Source organism: Myotis lucifugus, unplaced genomic scaffold, assembly GCF_000147115.1.
Source record: "Myotis lucifugus unplaced genomic scaffold, Myoluc2.0 scaffold_431, whole genome shotgun sequence".
Lineage (NCBI taxonomy): Eukaryota > Metazoa > Chordata > Mammalia > Chiroptera > Vespertilionidae > Myotis > Myotis lucifugus.
In genome coordinates, this window is record NW_005871479.1 from 137,204 (window position 1) to 147,676 (window position 10,473).

General features: G+C 44.1%; 1 protein-coding gene across 2 annotated transcripts in view; it reads left to right on the forward strand.

The window, feature by feature from the left end:
- The first annotated feature begins 271 nt into the window (after positions 1-271).
- Positions 272-10,473, forward strand: part of CHD2 (chromodomain helicase DNA binding protein 2) — a 72,591-nt gene continuing 62,389 nt past the window's right edge. For both annotated transcript variants that reach the window (XM_006102820.3, XM_014468136.2), the window contains exons 1-3: positions 272-1,683; positions 5,663-5,749; positions 7,623-7,684. In XM_006102820.3, the coding sequence (XP_006102882.1) occupies positions 5,663-5,749; positions 7,623-7,684 (149 nt within the window). In that variant the 5' untranslated portion in view covers positions 272-1,683. The remainder of the gene's footprint in view (positions 1,684-5,662; positions 5,750-7,622; positions 7,685-10,473) is intronic.

Here is a 10,473-nt window from a genome sequence, read left to right on the forward strand (position 1 = left end):
GAACCAATGCTGGTCGCGTTCAAAGTCTGTTTGTAAGAAATACTTAATCACCCCATTTTGCCAGCTCCAAAAAGGATTTCGAAATGATACCAACTTATTTTTTTATTCACACATGAACACAGTGCTAAGGTTTTTCCACAGCGTTCATTTTTCTGTCGGAATCTAAAATCCCAGTTTTGACTTGAGTCCCTTTCATTTGTTTTTGCGTCATATTTCCCTTGATCATTCAATAAAAAATTATGAAACTTGTTTTCAATTCAGATTTTAAGTACTTTTCAGATACTTATTTTCCTTTAAAAAATTTTTAGTTTTCAGTTACAGTTTACATTCAATATTATTTTGTGTTAGTTTCAGACACTTATTTTTCATGAGGATTCTGTATGTATGGTGGATAATCCCTGAAAATTCCAGTTTTTAAATTGCCTTAGGTTGCCTCCCTAAGCAGTGTTTATTTTGTTGTTGTCGTTGGTGGTGGTTAATCCTCACCCAAGGATATTTTCCCATTGATTTTTAGGGAGAGTAGAAGAGAGAGGGAAAGACAGAGAAACATCGAAGTGAGAGAAACACATCGATTGGTTGCCTCCTGCACGCACCCCAGTCAGGGCCAAGGCCGGGAGGTGCCCGAAACTAAGGTACGTGCCCTTGACCAGAATCGAACCTGGGACCCTTCGGTCCGCAGGCCAACGCTCTATCCACTGAGCCAAACTGGGTGGGGCCCTGAGGAGTGAGGAAGGTCAGGGATGCGGGTGGCCAGTAGCAGTCTGCATTGCATTAGGCCTTCCCCTGAGCATCAGTGTGTTCTTTGTGTTCATTTTCTTCTGTGAGGTCTCCCAGGTCTGGGACTCCCTGTGGGAGGTTCCCGGGCAGGGCCTCTGGTGTGGGGTGAATGTGTATGTTTTTAGGGAGCTGCCATGCAGTCTGATTAGCACTGATCGTTAGGACATTGATCGGAAAATGACAGCCGCATTGCAATCTTACTTTTTGGGTAACCCTGCCTGGGTTTGGTTTTTTCTCTGTTGCATTTTGCTTTGTTTTTGTCTTGAGGGAGGGATGATACTAAATAAATAAAACTTACTGGATTCAGATAGATCGACCTGTTTCACTTGGGAGAGTTACTTAAGTACTTCTGAGTGTCAGTTTTTTTTTTATATGAAGGAAGGAGAAAATAATATTCTCTTTCTGCGTTTTTGTCAGAGAAACTAATTTATATAAAATAGCTGGAATATGGCATCAGATAAGCACTCAGGAAATGGTAGCCAATAAGGATGTTGAGAATGATAGTAATATCATTTGCAATGTAAGAATATAGAAGTAAAATTGGAAATCTTGATTTTTGTATTACCAGAATTAGCCACTTTCCAATCATTTTACTTTGAGGATTTTTTAAAAACAGACTTATGTGGAGGTTCTTAAATCTTTTTCAATCTATGTGCATTTTTTTCCTTATTAAGTAATTCAGTATCTGAAGAAGCCTCGGGGTCCGACTCAGGCAGCCAGTCGGAGAGCGAGCAGGGCAGCGACCCAGGAAGTGGACATGGCAGCGAGTCCAACAGCAGCTCTGAGTCTTCGGAGAGTCAGTCGGAATCTGAGAGTGAATCGGCGGGGTCCAAATCCCAGCCGGTCCTTCCGGAAGCCAAAGAGAAGCCAGCCTCCAAGAAGGAACGGATAGCCGATGTGAAGAAGGTATCTTTTTTGCTGTACTGTACAAATTGCCTGCAGCTGGGACCAGCTAGCAGACCTTTCTTTCCCAAGGAAACCCATTGGGTATCTTGATAAGGAAACCACAGCCCCCTTTTCTATTAATACTAGAGGCCTGGTGCACGAAATTCGTGCACTTGGTGGAGGGGGAGGGGGGTCCTTCAGCCCGGCCTGTGCCCTCTCACAGTCCGGGAGCCCTCGGGATATCTGACTGGAGCAGGCCTAAGCCGGCTGTCGGACATCCATAATGCTGCCGTGGAGGCAGGAGAGGCTCCCACCACCGCCGCTGTAGCCGTGAGCCTGGCTCAGGGCTTCTGGCTGAGCGGCGCTCCCCCTGTGGGAACGCACTGACCACCAGGGGGCAGCTCCTGCGTTGAACCCCCTGGTGGTCAGTGTGCATCATAGCGCTGTTTGGTCGATTTGCATATTAGCCTTTTATTATATAGGATAGTGCCCCCGGATATAAATGAGGACTGCTTTCTGTTCTAGTTGTTGATCAGAGGCTACAAAGAAAGTAATTACATAAGCCATCAAATTATAGGGCAAAAGGACAAATCTATAATTTTGGTTTTTTAACATTTTAAAAATGTGGTTAAGCCCAGCCGGTGTGGCTCAAAGGTTGAGCGTCGACCTGTAAACCAGGAGGTTATGGTTCGATTCCCAGTGAGGGTGTTTAGGAGGCAGCCTATTAATGATTCTCTCTCATCATTGATGTTTCTTTCTCTCCCCCTCTCCCTTCTTCTGTGAAATCAATAAAAATATACTTTTTAAAAAAATTAAAAGGTGGTTAAATTTTTCTTTTTTTATGTACAATAATGCACAGTGGAGAGTTCTTTATTTGCGGAGATGAAAGGAAACCATAGCAACCGTGCATGGCTTGTGTAGTGTGTCTAAAACTTTGCTGAAATAGTGTTACTGTCTGGCATTCACACCTGTTAGCTTATAAGACTTCGTATATTTAAATTCATTTAAAAAGGTGAAGGGGGAACTCAGAAAGAAGGGGAGTCATTGCTAAGACAGACTGAATTTCAAGGCAGAAGTACTTCAGGCAGAGATATTAAAATATACTTGTAAAATTTAGGTGATCAGTTCTAAAACGTTCATCAAGTTAATGCGTGGACAGCACAGCCAGTTAGGAAGATTGCATTGTGACTGAAACGATGATGATTCTAAAAGGAGAGCTTTTAAAGAAGGTTCTTTGTTTTCTGTATACACATCCCTTTTACACGGTAGCTTTTCATTGATACCATAACCAAGGTACATGCCCTTGACCGGAATCGAACCTGGGACCTTTCAGTCCACAGGCCGACGCTCTATCCACTGAGCCAAACCGGTTCCGGCAAGTCTAATATTTTTAAATGATAAAACTGGTTGATATAGGGACACAAAATAGTTTAGCTTCCACCCCCGTTACTAAAAGCTTCGTAAATACCCGTGTTGAAGAATTTCACGGCTCTAACAGAGGCTCCAAAAGGGGCGGGGGCGGGGTGGGCAGACGGGACGAGAGTAAGGCTCTCTGCCTCCTTCCTCTCTCGGCCAGACTTGCTCAGTGTCCGCCCTCTGCTGCCTCTCGGGCCCAGAGCTCCTGCCACCTGGTCGTCCTAACGCCATGGTTCTCAACCTTCTGGCCCTTTAAATACAGTTCCTCATGTTGTGACCCCCAACCATAAAATTATTTTCGTTGCTACTTCATAACTGTAATGTTGCTACTGTTATGAATCGTCATGTAAATATCTGATATGCAGGATGGTCTTCGGCGACCCCTGTGAAAGGGTTGTTCGACCGCCAAAGGGGTCGCAACCCACAGGTTGAGAACCGCTGTCCTAACACCTCTGGTCAGACCTTCTGTCTTCTGCCTCTCAGATCATTCCAAGGCCATTATGGGCTTTCCACCTTCGTAAGCGGAAGACGCGGGGTCACAGGATTACATCGGAGTCTAGTTCTGGAGTGCCTGTTCCTGGGCCATCTCCCTTGTTCTCTTGGGAGGCCTCGTTTTCGGTAGCTGACTCGGCGTTTTTAATATATTTTATTGATTTTTTACAGAGAGGAAGGGAGAGAGATAGAGAGTTAGAAACATCGATGAGAGAGAGAAACATCCATCAGCCGCCTCCTGCACACTTCCCACTGGGGATGTGCCCGCAACCAAGGTACATGCCCTTGACCGGAATCGAACCCGGGACCCTTCAGTCCGCAGGCCGACGCTCTATCCACTGAGCCAAACCGGCCACGGCAAGACTCGGCGTTTTTAAAGGCACTGTTGATCACGCCCTCCCTTGGCTTGGTGACATTGTTTTTTTCTGGGTCGTCTTGCGTCAAGTTTGTCTCGTTTGAGGTCCACTTTACACATACATCCCGAGTCTTGGCCCGCGGCATTCTCCTCTTGCCTCACTTTCCACATATTTTCTTGCCCGTAACTGTCACCCAGGTGTTGATGACAAAGCCCCGTTGCTGATCTGGGCTGTCACGCATCTCTTTTGCGTGTTTACAACATTTTCGCTTCGGCCTTCCACAGTTCGCTCCAATTCATTCCGCCCCCGGGACTGGTTTTACCAAAAGAGCACAGTGTGCGTGGCCGCAGTGATTGTTGGGTGGAGAGTGAGATCGGGGCCCAGACTCTAATCCCTAGAGGCCGAGGAAGGAGGGGCCTGTGTATTTTCTCTACACGTTTCTTGGCTTGAGTCTTTGTAGAAGATGGTGCTCAAACACGCTGTGAAAAAAAATGTCCTCTTCGCCGAACCGGTTTGGCTCAGTGGCTAGAGCGTCGGCCTGCAGACTCAAGGGTCCCAGGTTCGATTCCGGTCAAGGGCATGTACCTTGGTTGCGGGCACATCCCCACTGTGGGGCGTGCAGGAGGCGGCTGATCGATGTTTCTCTCTCATGGATGTTTCTAACTCTGTATCCCTCTCCCTTCTCTGTAAAAAAATCAATAAAATATATTTTAAAAAAAAGTCCTCTTCAACCAATCCCTCCTTTGATCTTTTTTTTTTCACTGCTGGTGAGGATTGTTAGTAAAAATAGTTCTTAATAATAGTTAGAAAAAGAGTTACAAACTATTAATACCTAATAATAGTAAAAATAGTTACTGCTCAGAGTAAAATTGGGTGTGCTAGAGAAAGGGTAGCAGTGATTCTCCTTCTGAAAATTTCTAACTAAATGTTAGACATACCTACTATTTATATGTATCTGGCGTCACCTACGTCCTGCGGAATTTAAAGAAATATACACATGCCCTGATTCCGATTTAATTAGACTTGGTGGGACCGGGCTGGTTTTTTTTTTTTTTTAGTTTCTCAGGTGGGTCAATAACCAATCAAAGCTGAATGGAAAACATTAGGGGCTTAAAATTCATCAGTAAATAAATCTGCCCTTAGTGGAAGCCAGTGCTCCCTTGCCATGTTATTCAATTGTAAGTGTATGTTTTAATGATGAGTAAGCAGTGTACCATATAAGTTTAATAGCCATTAGTAATGAAGAGGCATTGTTACGCTTTATTTATTTTTATTTTTTAAAAATATATTTCTTTTAAAAAAAATATATTTCTTTATTGATTTCAGAGAGGAAGAGACAAGGAAAGAGAGAGATAGAAACATCAATGATGAGAGAGAAACATGGATCAGCTGCCTCCTGCACACCCGCCCCGGGGATCGAGCCCGAAACTCAGGCATGTGCCCTTGGCCGGAATCGAACATGGGACCCTTCAGTCCCCAGGCCAACGCTCTATCCACTGAGCCAAGCCAGCTAGGGCCATTGTTACACTTTAATGTGTTCTAGGATATTGTGCCTTATTCTTTTTAAAGATGGGCGTTTATTTGTCCCATAAACAAAACTAACCAAACAACCCTTTTGATATTTAGTTACTTGAATGCTCTTAAATTAAAATACGTGTTGCAGTAGTAGTGAAAATAGAAAATGGGGGTGGGGATCAAGAGAAAAAAGATTCATGCATGGTCTGTTAATGTTACAGATGTGGGAAGAATATCCGGATGTTTATGGGGTTAGGCGGTCAAACCGAAGCAGACAAGAACCATCACGATTTAATATTAAGGAGGAGGTAAGACAAAGAAATGTTTTAAGGGGGTATATTGAAGCTCCTTACCTTACCTTATCCTTTCCGACTCCAGCATGTATTGCCATGAACAAAGATTCAACGTCAGGGTGGGAGTTAAATGACTAATGAGAACTTTCTCTACCTAGCACAGCAAGGAAAGCCACGTGGGGCTTTAGAAAAAGAAACTTTCCAGGAAGAGCATGTAATAGTGAATGTTGCAGTAGAGGGTTAAGATTACTATACAGAACTGGCCTTAAATTTTTAATTTTTTTTGGATGTTTCTCATAGTGAAATTGATTGTAGTAAGATATTTACTTTTTTTTAAGTATCTAGGTTGTAAATCTCCTACTTTTTTGTTCACTGAGTAACTTGCCTGGTAAACAAATACAAAACAATGGAACGAGTTTCAGGTGTATTTCTGAGAAAAGAGTTTACTTGACATAAATAATGTATTTTAACTCATTTCTTTACATTTGGTTTCCTAGCTCATGTTTAGTTTCACACAGATTTACTCTGTGGTGGAATTGTGAGAGGTGGGTGGTTTCTAAAATTAGTACTGGGCTCCATGGTTTCTATAGAATCAGACTTTTCTCAGTTTGTGATAATTTTGTGGATTCTTACCTCTGTGTTAGGCTTATAGATTCCATTCTGAAGAGATACTTTTTTTTTTTTTGGTCTCAGGGAAGTGACCCCCTGCTTTTGCCATTCTTAACAATATATCATCCTTCTGCTAAAAGTTAAATATTGATAGCCAAAGGTTAGTGAGTTGGGGTGGATTTTAGTTAATCGGTTTTAAAAATCTAATTGGCCATAACATTGGCATTGCCTTTACGGTGTCTTATTTTGACCTCGGAGCTGGTTTGCCTTAGCTTTCTTTCCCCACAGCGTGTAGGACTGGGTCACCGTGCTATCTTTGCCACAACCAATCACATAGATGTATGAACCTTTTGAATATAAGTTAACATGTTCTCTGTAGGGCACCGGAACAAGAGCAGTGGGGAAGGTTGGCCATTTTGCTTAACTTTGGCGGGAAAGAGCTGTTCAAAGACGTCTCTGACGGTGAACTTCCCTCGGCCACGTGCTGTTAGCAGAGCACCGTTGCTGATCATGCTCGTGAATGAGTCTCAAATGAAACTGATCAGTAACCACCACCGCTAATGACACATTCAATGTTGTGGCATTTTCCTTTCTTTTTAAATATATTTTATTGATTTTTCACAGAGAAGAAGGGAGAGGGATAGAGAGTTAGAAACATCGATGAGAGAGAAACATCGATCAGCCGCCTCCTGCACACCCCCTACCGGGGATGTGCCCGCAACCAAGGCACATGCCCTTGACCGGAATCGAACCCCGGACCCTGAGTCTAAAGGCCGACGCTCTATCCACTGAGCCAAACCGGTCAGGGCAGTGACATTTTCATGTGACATTCTAGATCTGCACGATCGCCACTAGACACGTGATGTTTAAAATTTATACTCATTGAAACGGAGTAAAATGAAAAATTCCATTCCTGAGTCCCTCTAGCCCCACTTCAGGGTCCCGGTGGCCACAGGAGCCTGCTGGCTGTGATATCTGACAGGGCCTGTGCAGGTGCAGAGCAATACCATCATTTCAGAAACTCCTACCGTCCCGCACGCTTATAGGAGTCAAGCTGAGAAATACCTCCTGGCATTAGAGACAACTCAGAAATGACACACGAATTAATTTTCAAAGCAAAAGGAGAGAGGGCGCCCCCACACAAATGCTGAGGTTTCTTTCTGCCGGGAAGCTCACGTCGAATGGTGTTATACTGAGTAGACTTGCTAATCGGGCTCGTGCGGACCCTGATGACTGTGAATTAAAGTCTGTGCTCATTTCTCCCCCTCACACACCGAAGGCCAGTAGCGGGTCTGAGAGTGGGAGCCCCAAACGAAGAGGCCAGAGGCAGCTGAAAAAACAGTAAGTCTCTCCCGGGGGCGATTCCTTCACGTGGTCCATGGTAACGTGTCAGCGTGTCAGCGTGTCTGGGACTGCCTTCGTTGTGTCTCCAGCCTCCCCCAGGTCCCAGAGCCCGCTTCTCTAGCTCAGTATCTTGGGTCCCTGTCCAGCCTGACCTGCTGCAGCAGCAGCAGCATTCAGAGCCCAAGATTCTCAGTGTTCGACTCCGAAGTAAGTATTTCCCACCAGCCTGCGCTCCTGGGGGGCGGACCCCACCTTATTCCACCTGTGTCGCCCCGTTAGTCCAATTACTGTTATTTTTTTTAAATGTGCACAAATGCCAACTATGTAGGCGTTTGGTGTTCTGTTCTAGTCGAGCAAAGGGCAGGTTTAGATTTGTCTTCATTTCCATTTGTTCTTTGTGTTGGCACGGCAATATGATATTGTTTGGACACCCGCTGTAATGGCAAAATTTCACATGGTCATGTCCATAATTTTAGCATCACAGTTCATAAGCCAGAACACTTTAAATCTTGGCCTTAATGTGAAATTTCTTTATAACATGGATTATATGCTCATGCTTTTAACATTGATTTTAATTATTCTACTTACGATGCAACTGTGTTTGCTTTTTTTTCTTTCTTTTTGAGAAATAATTTTAAAAATCTGTTCTTGGGGGCGTGTGGATCCCTTGGAAAGTATGGATTTTATAGCCCATCTTCTTAGAAAAATGTATAGCAGCATTTAAAAAAAAATATAGATAGTCAAAACTTTGCACACAAATCTAGGGGTTTCTCATGGTACACAGTTGTCCATGGTCCTTATTAAGAGCCCCAGTTAGGTATTCTCTGTTCTAAAACATTAGTAGTCTTAAGTATTTGGCCTAAGGCACAGTGATTTGAGTTTTTAAACTCCATCTCCTCATTTCCAAAATAGAGGAATGCTTATTCTGCCGACCTAGCAGAAGTTATCAGAAAGTTTGCCAAGTCAGGAGTTCAATATGGGCCTTATCAGAGCACGTGCAATTTTCATCTGCGTTCTAGATTCCGAGTTAGAGTTGGAGAAGTGATAACTGTAGGCAAGCCCGCACTTGGTGTCCTGGAAGGCTTTGGTCCTACCTCAGGCCCGTGGCCTGCTGGGGAGATTGTTCTCAACCCCCTCCCCCCGCCCCCCTGGTCTCAGGGGCCTTTTGGGGGCCTTGGAGAAGCCCCTGATTGATCTCGTCCCTCCACCACCCGCTTCTCTGCTGGTCTCTTGACTGGGATCCAGATGCTGCTGCTGTGCTTGAAGACCCCGACTGCCCATTTTAATGGCCTGGTCCCAGTGTGCAGAAGCCCGCATTTTTCAGCCATGGTGCAACTCCTCAGTCTTCCCCTGTACTTCCTCTCCCCCTCCTATCCTCAGAGCACTCAAGGTCGGCAACTTCCGGAAGCCTTTAAGGACCTTTCTTTCCCCAGAGTAGAAGCGCTTAGTTCTGCACCGGGGGGTGGGGTGGGGGGGGGTGAGGGGGCTCTGTCATGCTGTCTCTCTGCCTAGGCTCTTCCCCAGGAACTTGTGTGGCTTCACTTCTCCTGAGTGAGTGTCATTAGAAAGGCACAGTGCTGGGGGCGCCCTCCGTGAGCTGAGCTAGTGGGCAAGCCCAGCTCGGGGGGTACAGGCTTCAGACTTGAGCGAGACTCAGGGGGAACTTGGAAAAATCAGCACAGGGAAATGCTATTCTGAAACGCTCAGATTTTAAAGACTTTTACAAAGGAGCTATTTTGCCCTAGCCGGTTTGGCTCAGTGGTTGGAGTGTCGGCCCGTGGACTAAAGGGTCAGGGTTCGATTCCAATCAAGGGCACGTGTCTCGGTTGCAGGCTGCATCCCTGGCCTAGTCTGTCTCCCCTCCCTTCCACTCTCTCAAAGAATCAGTGGAAAAAATATCCTCGGGTGAGCATTAACAACAACAACAAAAAAGGAACTATTTTTAAAAACTTTTTTTAGGAATTAATTTCAAACTTTGTGTCAATAAAAGCACAAAGACTAGACTGCCTGTGTATTTTACCATTGGTTACCATTCTTGTTATTTCCATTATTGTCGTGTTCTTTTTATATATACTAGTACATGTCATGTTTTTCTGAATCGTTTAAGATGCACATCATGGCCTTTTACTCTTAAAATACCTAAGAGTGTATTTCCTAAGAATTAAGGATCTTCTCTTTCATAAGCACAGTACAGTTTTCACATAAATAGATTTAGCATTGCTGAAATACTTGGGTCCAATTCATATTCCTATTTTTGATAATTGACCCAATAATGTCTTTTCTAACATTTTCCCACCTTCACTAAGATATTCAGTCAGTGATTAGATATTGTCAGGTTCCCTTTATCTAGAGCAGTGGTCGGAAAACTGCCTCAGAAGGGGACCAGCTTCTTTGGGATTTGGTGTAAGAGTAACCCTATACCAAACTTAAATAAAAAAATAAAAAGACAAACAAAAAAAAAAGAAAGAAAACTTTCTATGAATAGAGGCGAGGAGAGTGAAAAGAGGGTTTCTTGAAAAGAAAAAGTAATGAGGATAAAAGTGAATATCGCTACGTCCCTTCCTCCAATGTCTTCCACCAAAAAACGGAGAAAAAACGATTTGGCAGTATCAGGCAAATAGTACAGGACGAGATAACAGACAAAAAAATATATGAATGTTAGTGAACAAGGGAACGCGAGAACCCCACATACCGCAGGTGAACTCCTGATGCATGCACTGCCGACTTAACCCGTCATGATTATGAGCTGACAGGGTGTATATTCTATTTTTACTTTATTTTCTTTT